The sequence below is a fragment of the Amblyomma maculatum genome, chromosome 1 (genome assembly GCF_055883805.1).
Source record: "Amblyomma maculatum isolate TAMU_Amacu chromosome 1, ASM5588380v1, whole genome shotgun sequence".
Lineage (NCBI taxonomy): Eukaryota > Metazoa > Arthropoda > Arachnida > Ixodida > Ixodidae > Amblyomma > Amblyomma maculatum.
The window spans coordinates 196,508,122-196,524,259 of record NC_139344.1 but is presented as its reverse complement, the minus strand read 5'-3'; the positions used below and the strand labels follow the sequence as shown (position 1 = coordinate 196,524,259).

Here is a 16,138-nt window from a genome sequence, read left to right as displayed (position 1 = left end):
GGTAAGAAAGCGTGTGACTTGGTTAAGAAGCATGCACCATTGCGCTGAGAAGTTTGACAAAGAAAAGCCCTCGCTTGACAGTGGGCGCAAACGCATTCGACAAGGTGCCTATAAGGAAATGGAGGAGGCCCTCTACGAGTGGTTTCTTGGCACCTGTGCCCAGAACTTGCCTATCACCGGGCCGATTCTGGCCACAAAGGCAAAGCAGTTTGCCCTGCTAATTAACAATGTGTACTTCCAGCCAGGTGGTGGCTTTTAAATAAAAGTTTTGTCTCTCTCTCTTCACCCCACCATTACTTCAGGATTTCTCAAGCTGAGAATTGGCCGTAGCAACCTTCTCATATTTTTTACAAAGCCCCGGGGCCACCAAAACGATGCCTCGGCGGAGCTCGCATGTCACTTGCCGTTCGTGATCCCTCTTTGCTTTTTTTCGTGCAAACCATTTATAACAATTATCGGTTATAACAATGGAATTTTCATGGCACTTGAATATTGTTATAAGTGGACTCGACTGTAAATACAGAACCAACTGAGCCAGCACACGGCCACTCACTCTGCTTGAAGGCGTGGTACACGTTCAGCAAGGTCAGGTGGTCCCCGTCAATGTGGGCAAATCGCATCTTGGACTCATCGGCTGCCTTCTTGGCCTCGTTGGGGCGGACAAAGCACTGCGGAACTGAACAGTGTCGGATGGGGGGGCCGCAAATGGCACAGGCGCAGCCCCACATCCACCTCTGCTTAGTTGCGTGACACTAGGCTCACCCAAGCACCTCCCACCAGGGGTCCCATTCTGATGCCCTGCTGCCTCACCCCAGCAGTCAGCAATCACCTTGCAGTGGTAGACACAATGGATCCAATTTCACTCACCAGAGAACTAACCAATAACATGATCCTAGCTTTTAACACAACAAATCAAACATGTAGAAGAATAATTTTTGCCTACCACTGCCCAAAAATAAATGCTGCCTATCAAGAAGCCTAGTCCGCTCCTGGCAAAAGCAACGCAAAAAAATAAATTGAAGCAAGACATACTGCAGCTCATAATGTAAAAATAAAGACTCCAGTTTTATGAAAACAAGTACAACAAAAAGAATAAAAACTAGCAGTTGCTAAAGCAATCATATTGCAAGCATATTTTACACTACCCTGACAAGTGTTGCAAAGGTAATACACAAGGTAGCACTAGCAAACAAGAACAAAAACACCTATATATAATGAATACAGCTTTTAAAATCCTTTGGCCATTGTGCATTTACAAACTGATACAAATTATGAACAAGGATAACAAATAACTTGCAAGGCTCAAAATACAATTGGGGGGGCACTTAAAGCATCAAAACTTCACGAAACATCACCTGCAGCAAAGCTTTAGTGCAGTAAAATAATGTAGGGCAAGGCAGAAATTAAATTTGCTAACTCCAAAGTCTGCAAATGGTTATTTTGCTTGCTTATATCATATAACTATGTTACCTTTTCATAATCTAAAATAATGACAATAACGATGACAAACAAGGATTCCAAACAAAATTTAGTCCCATTTCAGTCTAGAACAGCCCAGATCCTCACCTAGATATCTGCATAGTGTCTAATCTATTTCCTTCGTGGAAGGCCTAAAAATGTTATGGCAGCAGAAGAAAAAGCATCATTTCAATGTTTTTCTGGGGCCCAATAAATAAACTAGTGACTAAATTGACAACCCACCTTGAAAACCTATACTTAACTTACTATCACTCTTTGCCCAAATGGCAATAAGCTACCTATTGCAAAAAAGAAACTGTTGCAGCATTAATGAAAAGTAACAACACATAACTGGTTAGTCAGTTTGAACACTACTAATTTAGAATTTCAGATAATTCAAACTAGCTGCCCAGTCCAAGCAAACGCCCATGTAACTGATATAATTAGGGGTGTGTGAATATTGAAACGTTCGAATACGAATTGAATACTAATATAGTAAAAAAAAAAAAAATGCCTTCAAATAATGAATACCTGATCAGTGAAAAAAAAAAAAAAAAAGCAAACATTGCTCATTTTGTTTATTTCAGAATACATATGGTATTTGCAAATGGAACTGTAATCTGTATAGACTAAGCATCAGCCTGTGACGTCAGTGGAGATGCAGCGACGCTGGCAACAACAGTACCTTTAATGGTGCAGGCAAAAGCCCGGGCAGTCTGCACTAGATGTGCAACGCTTGCTGTGTTTTCGAGCAGAATTCCCGACATCCTGACAGGCTGTGGTGCATTTGGTAGCAACGCGAGGCACAAGAAAGAAACTCGCAGCAACTTAACCTGATTAACACCCGCACAATAGTTTCGGCAGCCGAGATGAAACCCAAGTTAGAGCATTTTTCCCCAGTTTTGTCAAGGGCTTTGCTTTGCGCGCACTGTCGGGAAGGGCTTCGCTATTCTTTTCACAGTGCGATGCAGTAGTCACACAAAACAGCCTCCCGTTGCATTTTGAAAATGCTTCACTGCACAGTTTACACGGCCAGCATTGAGGCGATGCACGCAGTGCGGTGAATTAAAAATTTTTCTGTGTATTCAGTAATTTTTTATTCTTTGGCGAATCAAATACAGACTGAAAAACAAAATGTTTGATTTCTACCCAAAATTTCAAACATTTGCATACTTACAATCCTTCAAGGGCCGTACTAATATGCGCCTGGTGATCACACAACTACCAGGATCAAAACAGGTTGCTAGCAGTTGCTTGATCACTTTAGTACTTTACTGCCAAACACCATTAGTTGTTTAAATGCTCCTAAGGTCCGACACATGAGGCAGCTAGCTGTGCTGCGTTCCATGCACGCATACGACCTGTCGTCGTCAGTTTGGCCTTCACCTGAGCCCCTTTTGGAATTATTTGCTGCCAAAGGCTTTGCACAAATCATACGTTCACTTCAATGTGATGTTAGTGTCTGATGGTGACTTGTAACGTGGTAAAATGATTAACTGTGAACAGATTCAGAGTAACATTGTTGGGGCTTTGATGCAAGGTATGTTAGGTCAAGCGATACAATGCGGACAGCACACTACTATGTGTAAGCAGGTGCCCAAGCCTTGCAGGTGGCTCATTGCTGCAACGAACAGGCCGTTCATGTGAATGCACCTCGTTCTGGCTTTTATTCAGGCTAATGTTTTGTCCTTGTTGGTGCGAAAGGCAATCGAGCATCATAGGCAGCTATTATCAGCTATTAGCTCCCAGTGGAATGAACCACAAGGCAAAAGTTATGTGTACATAAAACACCCTTTCCTGGCTGACATGCTCTTTTTTTTTTTTTTTTTTGGAATTTTCTAGCTGCTAAGTTCAGGGTGCAGCAGCCTTTGCACGTGTGTACAGTAAGGCTATGGCACTGGACGCTCGCTAATTCGGACATGGGCGGGCAATTCGCACTGGTTAATTCAAACAGCGCGTGATCACCGAAGTGGACCAAGTCCAAACCTGCACAACAAAGAAAACTGGTGCCCACGCACTTCATTCGCGTCGTGGCATGAATGATGACAATCGCCATCACACAGCTGCAACCAAGGACGCGCATCAGCCAGTCACACCATTTCGAATGCTGCTTGGCATGTCACCAGTCTTTTATTTATTCGATTTTTGTCGGATAGCATCACACTATTTTAACGCCTATGTATGTATGCCTTGCCTGCATTCACATGCTGGCCCCATGCTGTTAACAGTATGAAGCATCTTCAAAAAGTGACAGGACCCCATGCAATTGAAGAGTCGCCAAAAATGAGGCGGGGCCATTTGTAAATGAGCCCTGCTACTACTGCATCACACTGAGATAAAGGAAGCAAAGGCTTTTCTTTGAGGAAGCTCTTTAGCATCCCAGACGGTAGTACAAAGGATAGCTCTTGACAAAACCAAGAAAAACCATCGCTCTAACTTGGGCTTCATCTGAAATGCAAACTGTTTTCAGCTGTTTTATCTTTTTAGGGCCATTCGATAATTTAATTCAAACTTATGGTTAACCTGAACCTTCCTTTTCTGGTTCCTTGAAGTCTGAATTAATAAGATTTTACCCTACAGCATTTGCAAAACTAAACTGTGGCTCACATATCATTACCAGTACCCCATTTTTCTGGAGAGAACAATCTTACCTAACCCTTGTGCTTTCAAAGTTTCAAGTGCCAAGAGTACTATTACACCCCTGTTGCACACCTCTCATAGCCTGAGTCGCTCTGGAATGTAGAACTCTGCAAACCAAACCAAACACTCCTGTTGCACAGACTAAAAGAAAACTTGGTATTCTGGGAATTTTTAAAAAGGTCCGTATGTACCCCATCACACACTGAAAACAAACTTCTAAGCTGTGCCCTAGTGTGTCATAGCTTAATTATGTATCAGAATACCTGCGTACAAGCCCCAAAGAACAGAGTACCTGATAACATGGCTGTGATGGAGAGGGCTTCATTCGAACAGTTGTATTCGCATGATGTGATCAGCATCTTGGCCAGTTGAGGGTCTAGGGGGAACTCTGCCATTATGGATCCCAACTCAGTCAATTCACCATTGTCATCGAGGGCTTGAAGGTAGTTCAGAAGTTCTAAAGCACGCATCAGCGTTTCTGGAGCTATAGGGAAGAGGAAAGAACAGCAGTCATGAGCAATTTGAAGAAGAGTGCCGGTTTATTCACGACTATGAATGCAAAAGAAAGGAAAAATAAGGCACAGGACAGGATATGCAGAAAGACTTGAGATAAGCCAATGACTTAATATTTATACTTCTTGACCCACGCATACAATATGAAGAAAAAGAAAGAAAGGGCATTACGAAGAGATTTTGAGTGTGCACCAAAAGCCTCACCTCCAAATACTTTTCACTACCTTTCTGGCTCTCCAACCAATAAAAAAGCCCTCAGAACTACAGTGGATGCACGCTAAAAGAAACTTGCATAAACAAAAACGCCTCTTAAATGAAACAATTTCAAAACAAATAATTGGTTTCCTATAACATCTGTGCTAAGTAATGCTCGACAATCGAAACTTCATTTTGCATGCAACACGGATAAACGAAACCAACCGAAACTGAACATACGCCGTATCGACATCAGCACCGACTTTGTTGGTGTTGATATCCAGAATCCAATCCAATCCAATCCCTTGCGCATTTCTTTTGTTGCTTTGACGCCATTTTGCACTGTGTGCGTTGTTCAAAGTTGTTCGTTGTTTTTACGTGCGTGCAACATGGAGTCAGCTGCGAAGAAGCGTCCCCATAATGCGTTATCTTTAAACAGTAGAATGAAAGTCCTCCAAGACTTGAGGTGTGGCAAAGAATCGAAGACTGCTATCGCAAAGCGGCACGGCATTCCGGAATGCACAGTTTCGAGGATCCTCAAGGATCGGGAGAAGATCGAGATGCCATTTAACAGTGGTGCAGTCGCCCCGGACAGACCGGACAGAAAAAGAATGCGTCAGACTGACCATGGGCCGCTCGAGTAGGCACTTTTCTTATGGTTTAAGCGTGCCCGAAGCTCGAACATTCCAGTAAGCGGGCCTATTTTGGAGGAAAAGGCGAGAAAGATCGCACTCCAAATGGGCATAGAAAATTTTTAATTCAGTGACGGATGGTTAAGCTGTTTCAAGAAGCGCCATGGCCTTGTTTTTCGCACTATAGCAGGTGAATGACGCGGTAGACAAGGATGTTTGCACGGACTGGTGAGAACAGAAGCTCAAGGACGTCCTCGCAAATTATGAACCAAGAGACATTTTCAACGTGGATGAAATGGTGCTTTTTTATAAGCTCCTTCCTAACAAGTCTCTAACTTCAAAGGTGAGAGGTCACAGGAAGAAAACACAGCAAGGACTGCGTCCCTAAGCTGTTTGAAGCCAATATGGATAGGTCCGAAAACCTGAAGCTTCTGGTTATCGGGAAAGCGAAAAAACCCCGAGCTTTTAAAGGTGTCAAAGAACTGCCCGCGTGTTACCATGCAAATGCCAAGGCGTGGATGACACAGGCCATATTTGAAACCTGGCTGAGGCAGAGGGGCACCAAGTTCACAAGGCAAAGCAGGAAGGTTGTGTTTATTGTGAACAATTGCCGGCGCATGGTGAAGTGCAAGATCTTAATTCCATACAGCTGGAGTTCTTCCCTATGAACACAACAGCCATACTTCAGCCCATGGAACAGGGCGTCATTCACAATCAAAAGGTATTTTTTCGTCGCCACATCCTGAGAGGGATGCTGCTCTGTACGGACAGAGACAAAGAGTACAGCAAAGATCTTCTGTCTGCCATTCACATTTTGGCTCATTCATGGGATGAAGTTGCCACAATTACCATCCACTGATGCTTCCATCATGCAAGCTTCAACGAGGAAGCAGTGGCCGCAGACTAGGAAGAAACTGCTGATGTTGCAGAAGCGCAAGCTCTTTTCAGTGATCTGGCTCCTGGGTGCAGCACTGGCGTGCTAACTATACAGGGTTATGAGGTTATTGATAATGATGTTACTTGCCGTGAGGACACATTATCCGACATTGTAAAAGATGTTGAAGTGCCTGATAATTAAAGTGAAGGGGAGATAAGCCATGAGGACAACCAGGTCTGCCCAGTGTCAGTGAACGAGGCAAGCCAGGCAGTGGAGGTGCTTCAGCGGTACTTCCAACAAGAGGGCTGCTTACAGCACACGCAGCCTTAGCAAGATAAATGCGTATTTGGTGAAGAAGTGGCAAACCAGCCTGAAGCAAACCACTTTGCATAGTTTCTTTGGGGGTCACAACCCTTAAACGAAACTGTCAATAAACTAAACATTCTTCACTGCCCCTGTCAAGCTTCGTTTAAAGGAGTAGATTGTACTGCTATAGTAGGATACAACCTAAAAAGTCAATGTCACAAGAAAGTTCAGAATGAAATGCAGCTGTGGAGTTTAGCGTATCGAAGAAAAACATAGGACCTGTAGCGGATGATTCCAGATTAATTCAGGCCCCCCTTTTCTTCAACATGCACCGACACAGCGCAGCATACAGGCATTTTCTGTGTTTCGCCTACATTGAAAAAGTCGACCAAAGAACTCACCTGGGGGATCCATGAAGTCAAAATGCACCAGGTCATCAATGCCAAGCTTTTTCAGCTGGAGCACAACTGATCCAAGGTTGGACCGCAAAATCTCGGGATATGTCTGGTCCTGCATCTCTGTCTTGTAGGCCTTCTCTGTATACAATCGAAAGCACTTGCCTGGCCGTGTACGTCCAGCACGGCCTGCCCGCTGCTGTGAGCTGGCTTTGCTGATGGGCGACACCAGCAGGGATTCTACACGAATGCGAGGATTGTACACCTGGAAAGCAATGATACCATCTTTTTGTTACATGCAACTGCTGCCAGCCTAATCCTGTTGCCACACACAATAAGTGATAACAGTGTAGCACACAGAGACACTGTAAAGTAGAGGCACTAAGGTCAGCGTTCCCAGCCGGCAAAAGAAGAAAATAAAGTTGAACGCCGCGTGTCCGATGCACACACACGGCACGGGCTGTTCAGTTCGAGAAGCCTGCCACGATGGTCCTCTTGTTCTGGTGCTCTGCTGCGACCCCGTAAATTCTCTACAGTGGTGACTACGGCCTATGCGATGATCGACCCCAGCAATCTATCGCCCTCAGGCAACCTTCTGCCTGACGCTACCTTATGCCCACGGGGCGTCGTAGCTATACGGCTCCGCCTGCCGACATTGTGGCCCAAGCATCCACTGATCTGGTTCGCCCAGGTGGAAGCCATCTTCCATCTGCACCATGTCACCTCGTAAGCATCTCGGTTTCGTCACTTCATAACCTTCCTCCGAGGTGGGCTCAAGAGGTGGCGGATATCATCGTTCGACCCTTCGGCGATACTCCACTTATATAGATAGTGAGAAAACGGGAAAATCTAATTGTTATAACTGATTATTGTTATTGTTGCTGTAACTGATTATTGTCAGTCCAGAGACTGGCGAAAAAAAAAAAAAAAAGAGCACAAGTTGGCAAGCCTACATGCCTGGGCATGTAGGCTTGCCAACTTACCAGCGATGACTGAATTGAGTCGAATGACGCAAATAATTGCAAAGAGCACTGAACACATTACTACAGGATACATAAATAGCCATAAAATGACTTAAGCATGCTTTAAAAAGTCAGAAATTTGCACTTGCTTGAGCGGCAGCTGAAGCTTGAAAATTGCTGTGAGCATCGCTTCCAGTAGTGCACATGCTGGCGGCAGCCTTTTTTGCGTGCATAAAACCGATCCGCGACTGGATGAACTGCAGCACATCCCTAACCTTGATGATCATTAAAATTGTAGAGTGCGAATGCACATATTTTTTCATGACGCTTCGTAGCCCTGCTGGAAATCCCGATGAATCTACTGTTTCAATTCGAGAGCTATCACTGTCGTATTGGTCGTCACCATCTTCCATGGATGCACAACCGGGAAGGCAGCGATTACAGTGATGATTCTCTTAGTATTTTATTTTTTGCCCAATATTTAGACAAATTTTCGTGGCGAACATCTTCCAGGCTGCCAGAAAGCTATCATTGTATCTGATCTGCCACTGATAATTGATCGTTATACAGTGTAGTCTACATATAACGATACAAGATATAACAATATATCGTTTAGTATGATCAAATTCTTGGGATTAATGAGTATTCCCATTGTGCCTATGTAAAATAAATTATATATAATGATTTCAGGTGCCGCTCAAGAAACAGACTTTTTTAAACATGCTTATGTCATATCATGGCTATTTATGTATCCTGTAATAAAGTGCTCAGTGCTCTTTATGATGATTTGCATTTTTCAATCGATTCACTCATCGCTGGTAAGTGGGCAAGCTTACATGCATAAAAAAATATGTGGACGTCCTCTTTTGTTTTTTCCTTTTTTTCCCACCAGTCCAGATATAACAATAATTGGTTATAAGGATTGGATTTGCAGGTTTTCTCAATATCGTAAGTTCACTGCACTGTATATAGTTTACTTTTACACAGGAAAAGGGGGAAACTAAAAAAATCCCTATAATTTTATCATTATATCCGATTTTTTTGGTATCGTTATAAACAGATTACACTGTAGTGCCCATGGAGTATTTGTGCTGCGCATTTTATGATACCTTAAAGCTCATTAAAAAGACGAGCCATACTGAACAGACCAGCAAGAATAAAAGAGCCAAGGACATATTATCATCAGCTAAGATGCTATTTTCAAAGGGAGTCAAATATTTAATTTTCAGGAAGCCAACCATAAAACTACAGCCAATTTGCCTTATGACTAAAGCCACAGCTTTAAAAGCGAGAATGACAGCAACAATGATAAGCTACTTTGTTATCCACATTGTAAGTAAAAACAGTTATTGTTACATCATGACATTGTAGCATGGCATCCGCAAACAGTACTTCACTCTGTGCTACCCATTACGATTTTACAAAAGACAAGGTCCATACCTTTTGCTTGGCAAAGCCTGGGTCAATCACAAAGACAACACCATCAATGGTCAGGGACGTTTCAGCGATATTGGTTGACACAACCACTTTTCGACCTATGGCCCCGTTAGCCTTTGCAGGCGGTGGGGGCTCAAAAATGCGTTGCTGCAGGTTTGGTGGCAATGAAGAGTAGAGAGGAATGCACTTCATTTCTCCAACTTCTGGCCCCAAGTTGTCAATTTCCCTTTTCAGCCGTTTGCACGCCTCTTCAATTTCCTGGATAAGGGGTGAGAAAAGCATAAATAGAAGAAATTGAGCAAAGCTCAAGGAAAGACATAACCCTTTTCGAACCACCTTGTAGCCCATAGTGCAAAAATATATTAGTTTTGCAAGGGCTGTCATGCACAAACCTATGTGCACTAGTACACTTAATTTTCAGTTTTGTCCTAGTTTACTTTCTCCTCAGCAGGCAGCGACAAGAGAAATCTTCAAGCAGAGTGCAGCGGCAGCTGAGCTAGTGAAACAGAACATGAAATTCCTGTCGTCATGCTGAGAAACCGGCATTAATCGCACAATCCAGGGGCTTAGCTATGGGTTTACAAAAGCGTCTCAATCGATATTATTACCGTATTTACTCGCATAATGGTCGCACTTTTTTTCGCGGAAAATTGATGCTAAGTTGGGGGGGGGGGGGGGGGTCGATAATCACGCGGGGAAAATTTCGAGTAAATGTTTTGGAGCGCTAAAAGCAAATTTAAATAGGTGCGAATTGAAATTCGTAGATCAGCTATTGTAAATATAACAAAACATTACTTTCAAGCAGAACTTACCCTTGTAATAAAACTACAAGGTCGCCAAAAGCACAAATTGCTAAAGCACTTTATTTACCGCACGCAGCCTCATCATCACTCTCCGCGTTTCGTGGTATAATGCTCACAGTAGACCCTACAGTTCTACCCTTGATCAGAGACTTGATCCGGGTCAATGTCGACACTGCAATCGCTGTCTCCGTGCTACGCAGGACTTGTTGACGCCAAAGTGCCTGCTGGCAGCGCAGTTGCCATGCTGTAGCCCGTACTCGAAAGCTTTCAGCTTAAAAGTACCTGTATAACTTGCGTACCACCCCACCGCGATGCGGCACCAAGACCATGGTAGACGGTGAAACAAAGCAAGCAACACGGACGGAACAAAGGAACAATGACAATGAGACGTGGAGACACCTCGCAAAATGGCGATGACTACAAGCATCATAGAGGTAAAAAAAAAAAAAAAAAAAAAAAAAAAAAAGACAACCAGCATGACCGATGATGATCTACCCAAGCACGCTATCGCCACCTGGTAGCGCGTGCACACGAGGCCAGCTAGGTTCAGTAGCGCTCCAAGGATGGCGCTTGTTACTACTAGCAGACGACTCTTGCGGTGATTGGTGGTGCGATGATTATGAGAGGGAAAAAAAAATTCCAATTTTTGACGCCCAATGTTGGGGGTGCGAGCATTACGCGAGTGCAACATTATGCGAGTAAATACGGTATACAAGTAGCAAAAAGTCAAAAGACTACTAGCCGAAGGTGAGCTAATTCTTTATTTTCACTCACTCTGGAGTAGATGCACCTGATAGATAAATGTTCATACTATAACATCTCTATTCAAGACTGTTTCAGCAAACTATGGTCAAGACATCCTAGTGCCAGCAAAGAAACTTGAAAAGATTTCACCAAGACAAGAACCTGGTGTGCACTTAAGCGAAGATGTGGGAATGACACTCAAAAGCAGATCAGAAGAGTTTCTGACTGCCCTGGAAGATATTTGTGAAAACATAAATGAAATATGCAATGTCAGCGCATGTTAATGATCCGCAGGTGGTCGAAATTACTTCGTAGCCCTCCACTACGGCTCCCCTTTCTCTTTCCACTTTCACTCCCACCTTCATCCCTTCCCATAATACGGCGTGGTTCAGGTGTCCACACAGCGTGTGACAGATACTGCGCCTTTCCCTTCCTGTGAACTAATTATTATTATTAATATGCCTGCATGAAGATTTTGCCTTCTCAACTTTTAATGCCAAGCAAGCTTGCATTCCTCCACCGGCCCCTGCACAAATCTGCTCCACAAGCCGGAAAAGATTCAGAAACTGAAGAAAATCAAGGTTGAGATTACCATTTCCTGCAGTAAATGCGAAGCAAATTTGTGCTCAATGCTTCCCAGAAATGTTCCCATTGTGGCGTAAGCCCCGGACACAGAACAGAGAGGTGAACAATGATGCGAGAACGCACAAGTTGTATAACAAGCGTCAGGTCAGGACATCATGGATGTGCGGTGTCCCTGGCGGTAGCTGCGACTTTCGTGGTGTAGGCAAAAGCAAAGACCATCCACACAGAATCCGGCATGCTTGCTGGTTTTTTAACATAATTTGCGATATTCCAACAAGTTGTGGTGCTGCGTCGCAAAACAGCATCAATCTCCACAAGTTCCTTGTGATCAAGCAGAGTTGAAAGCAATAGGCAGCTGCCAAATGTGGAGTACAACAACCTCTTTGGCAACAGACCACCTTCATGGCTAGCGTTGCACTTCTGAATTGAAACTTTATCACTTCGTCTATCGCTCGTAGTCCTTATGGTTGGTCTTTGGTCGTGAAAGCGAATAGGATAAAACCAATGCTTGCAACACATTCACATTTTGTCATGCTCTAAACACAACTTTAGAAGTGATATTCTGTGTGTATGTAATCTTACGCTGGATGGAGGGAAACCGCTGTCAGACTGCATTCACTCGCACCAGGAAAGGAGAAAACAACTGCCGCCAGTTGCCCTCAGTGGTCACAGTCACAGTTTCCTGTTTTCACTCTTGCAAGCTTCAACAAGTGACTCAACATCGGTTCTAGAAAGTGATTACCGTATATTGCCGCACATTGCCGCATATAACTCAACCTTTTTTAAACGTCCTTTCCAACAAACCAAACCAAACCAAACCAAAAGTTGGGGGGGTCGACGTATATGCGGAGTCTTAAGCGTGGCCCGCATGGAGAGTTTTTCGCACGCGAAAATGCGCCGCACGCCAGACGCCAGAGTCGACGATTTCACTCCCGCATGGTCAGCAGCCCAGCGGCGTTTTTTTTGCCGCCCAGTTGCGTGACGCACGCGCCCCCATCCGGCCGTGCGTCGAGGTCGCGCACATCTTGTTTTCCCTGTCGCCGCGAGCTTCAAGTTGCGGTTTCCTTTCTTCTGGGTCAGGTGTGTCAAGAAAACAGGCACAGGCATCCCTTCCAACAGCTATGGATCTAAATGCAGAAGCTATAGCACAAGGGAGGTATCAGAGGTCCGCTGGCAAGGCTACCTGCTCATAAACAACCTCCGAGCTCAGCGTAAACACTCGTGGCCCCAGCGGACGGCCCACCTTCACCAAACTCTAACCTTAAAAACCTAAAAAAAAAAAAAGGAAATGCACGGTGCCCGAAGCACGGACCTTGCTGTCGTCGCCTCGTGCGTGGAGCGACTCCGAAAGACTACATTGCTGCTCGGCCGTTTCGGCCGAGAAACCCGAAACCCTCGGCGCCATCGGAGCACCAAACCCCCGTCGTTCTTCCCGCTCTCGCGAGCGAGTCTCTCTCGACCGGCGTGGGCGTGGCTCCGACCGGAATCACATGACGGCTGCTCCGGCTCTCATTGGCCCTCTGCCGCTGCCAACTTCCGGCGTCAGCGCGTCGGCGGCGTTTTTATCTATTCAGCCAGATCCCGACGATTTGGCAAAATCGCCCTCTCCAGCGGCAAAAAAAAACGCTCTGCTTCCGTCGACGCCGGCGAATCGCCCGGAAAAACGCTCCATGCAGGCCACGCTTAAAGTCAGCTTATATGCGGAGTCAAAAGTAATTTCGACCGAGTCGTGGATAATATCACGCCCCATGCGCTCATAACTTTATAAAAAGTTGTCAGACACAATGCGAAAGTGGATCTGCTTAAAAAAAAAAAAAAAAAAAATATGAATTTAATTGAGATATGCACCAAAGGTTTGCTTTAGTACGATAGCAACTTGTTATCGACAAACCGTGGGCGTTCCACGAAAAAACGGCCAAAGCCGGGCGGGCTGGCAATGTTTGATACAAATGGGACAGCTACAAATCCAATCCAATCCAAAACGACCACACGTGACCAGTCACATGAGCCGAGAAGCATTTTCGCGTGTTGTGCAACGTTGTGTGCCTTTCGCCATTTCTTCTCATCACACCGCCTGGACTTTATAGTCAACGTGACAGCAGACAGCGGTGTGTGTGGTTTGTGTCACTCAACGGACGCCTTGCAAGATGCCGCCGCAACCTCGGCAACAGCACAGCGCTGCTTTCAAGCGACAAGTCATCATGTACAAGAGTTGGAAAACAACGTCGAAGCAGGGCAGAAGTTCGACGTCTCAGAAAAGTGCGTGCGAGGCTGGAGAAAACAAAGAAGTAAGCTTTTTGCGTGCGCTGCTACACGCCGTTCCTTTCGCGGGCTGAAATCCGGACAATACCCTGCCGTTGAGGAGACGGTTAGAGATTGGGTTCACGACCAGAGAAGCAAGAGCCTGAGTGTTTGCTACAATGACATTGAAACAAAGGCGCGCGCTGTCGCGGAGATGTGCATCCCGCGCACCGAGTTTAAAGTGTCTGAGAAGTGGATGACGAATTTCACGAAGCGGAACGGCCTAAGCCTGAGGCGACGAACGACCGTATGCCAACGGTTGCCTGAAGCTTATGAAGAAAAAAGGAGCACCTTCCTGCACTACGTGAATGACCTGCGGGCAACACATTCATTCCTGCTTGGTCAAATACGCAGCGGTGACCAGACTCCAGTCTGGCTTGATATGCCTAGCAATAGGACCGTGTCCGCAAAAGGGGAACGCCAGGTCCGCCTGCTGACAATGGCCAACACGTACAACCGTTTCACGGTCATGTTATGCTGTACGGCAGATGGGCACAATTTACCGGCATTCCTTCTGTTCAAGAGGAAAACGATCCCGACGAAGGAAAAGTTCCTGCCAAAAGTCATCGTGTGGGTGAATGAGAAGGGATTTTTTAATGATGAAATGGTCCTCGAATGGCTTCGTCTCGTGTGGTGCAGGCGTCCGGGGGCACTGTTGAAGCCTCGCAGCATGCCCATCCTGGACTCTTTCCGCGGCCACATAACCGTGTGAAAAAAAGCGGTAGCGAACGCAGGATGCGACCTGGTCATCATTCCGGACGGGACACCTATTCTTCAGCCAATGGATGTGGCGCTGAACAAGCCATTAAAGACCGCATCGGTTCATTCTACAACGAGTGGCTCCAGCAAGAAAACCCAAAGACACCAACAGGGAGGCTGAAGCGAGCTTCTTTGGGCGAAGTGGCTCAATGGGTCAACGATGCCTGGTATGAAGTACCAACAGACATGGTCTGTGATGGTCTCCACGTGCGGCATCTCGGCACCGCTTCCGACGACCAGCGGCAGCAGTGGCTCATAATATGATCGCGACTGTGTCCTCACAAGCGACGATAGATGCCTCGTGAACGAATAAATGTTTCTTTATGACTCGGCCTTCTGAAATACTTTTCGGGCGAGCTAGGACCGCAGGGTGCAGCAGCGTCAAACGAGGAGAGAAGAAAGCTTTCCGCCAATAACTGCATCAGTAGTAGGATGAAAAGTGCACAACTACCCTCCAGGCAACTATTTCTTAGCATGAGCGAAGCATAGGCTTCAAAATATTCACACACACGAGTTGGTTTTGAAAGCAGCGTTGCTTAGCAGAGTGTAGGTACGCTGCATTTTTGCCTACACCCTCACACCACTGCCAACCTTACCATCACCTTTTACAAAGATTGCAGTTAACTACTGCCACGAACCACTGAAACGTTTATCTGTTTTGAACAGCCACTGAAACTGTAGCAACGGAAGGATCCTGTGCTCTTAGTTCACGTCTAGTGTCATGAGATGCGGATTTATCACTTTTTTTTTTTGTACCGCAAGATGCGCCGGGATTTCTCTCGAATGAGTGCAGCCAAGCCCAACTGTTTCCGTATTGCTCCAGACTTTTCCAGTTTTTTTTTTACCAGTTTAGCTAGATGTTTCTTCATGGCCTTTAAACTGAGTGCTGCCTAGGCACTCGTAGTTGGACGACTGACAAGCACGCTTGCTGCTATCGTCATCGCAGTGATGCCTAATTCTTTTGCGGGCGCAAGTCAGCCAAATAAAAGAGTTCCTTTCAGTGCAACAGTAGTCTCTTCGCTTGTTTCCCTCAGCGTCACCACCATACATACCTGCCAACTTGACGAGATAAAGAACTGGAAGATCTTTTATCAGCGCTGAGAGAGAGAGAGGGGGAGGGCACGTTCAGAACGCAGTGTCTAATGAGTGCTAATCGAAACACAAGCAGCAAAGTTTGGTTTAGTGACCCTTCACCTTGGGGAGGTCACCGAGAGCTTTGTTGGAAAGCGAAAACCGGAATTCGGTTCTTGTCTTCTTAACCGTGCTAAAGATCCGCTCACATTCAGCGTTGCTGTGTGGAATGGCAAGCAGTTGCAGCATCACCTTTGCCGCTCTGCCAAACTTCACTCTTCCATCAATGCTAGTGATAATTCCCACTTCTGACCACTGAATATCAATCCTCTCTCTATTTAGGATCTTTTCAAGATCATATGCCTGCAGCTCTGCAAATTCTATTTGCAGGGCATCCAAGACCTCTTCTCTTGACTCGTTCTTCTCCTGGGACAGAGGTTGCGGGAAAGACTCAATGAAG

General features: G+C 45.4%; 1 protein-coding gene across 1 annotated transcript in view; it reads right to left on the bottom strand.

Moving 5' to 3' along the window:
* Dhx15 (DEAH-box helicase 15) overlaps positions 1-16,138 on the bottom strand; it is a 62,429-nt gene that overhangs the window by 29,236 nt on the left and 17,055 nt on the right. The window contains exons 6-9 of the mRNA XM_084589983.1: positions 9,419-9,673; positions 7,023-7,281; positions 4,391-4,582; positions 554-676 (exon numbers count right to left, since the gene is read on the bottom strand). Coding sequence (XP_084446109.1) covers positions 554-676; positions 4,391-4,582; positions 7,023-7,281; positions 9,419-9,673 — 829 coding nt within the window. The remainder of the gene's footprint in view (positions 1-553; positions 677-4,390; positions 4,583-7,022; positions 7,282-9,418; positions 9,674-16,138) is intronic.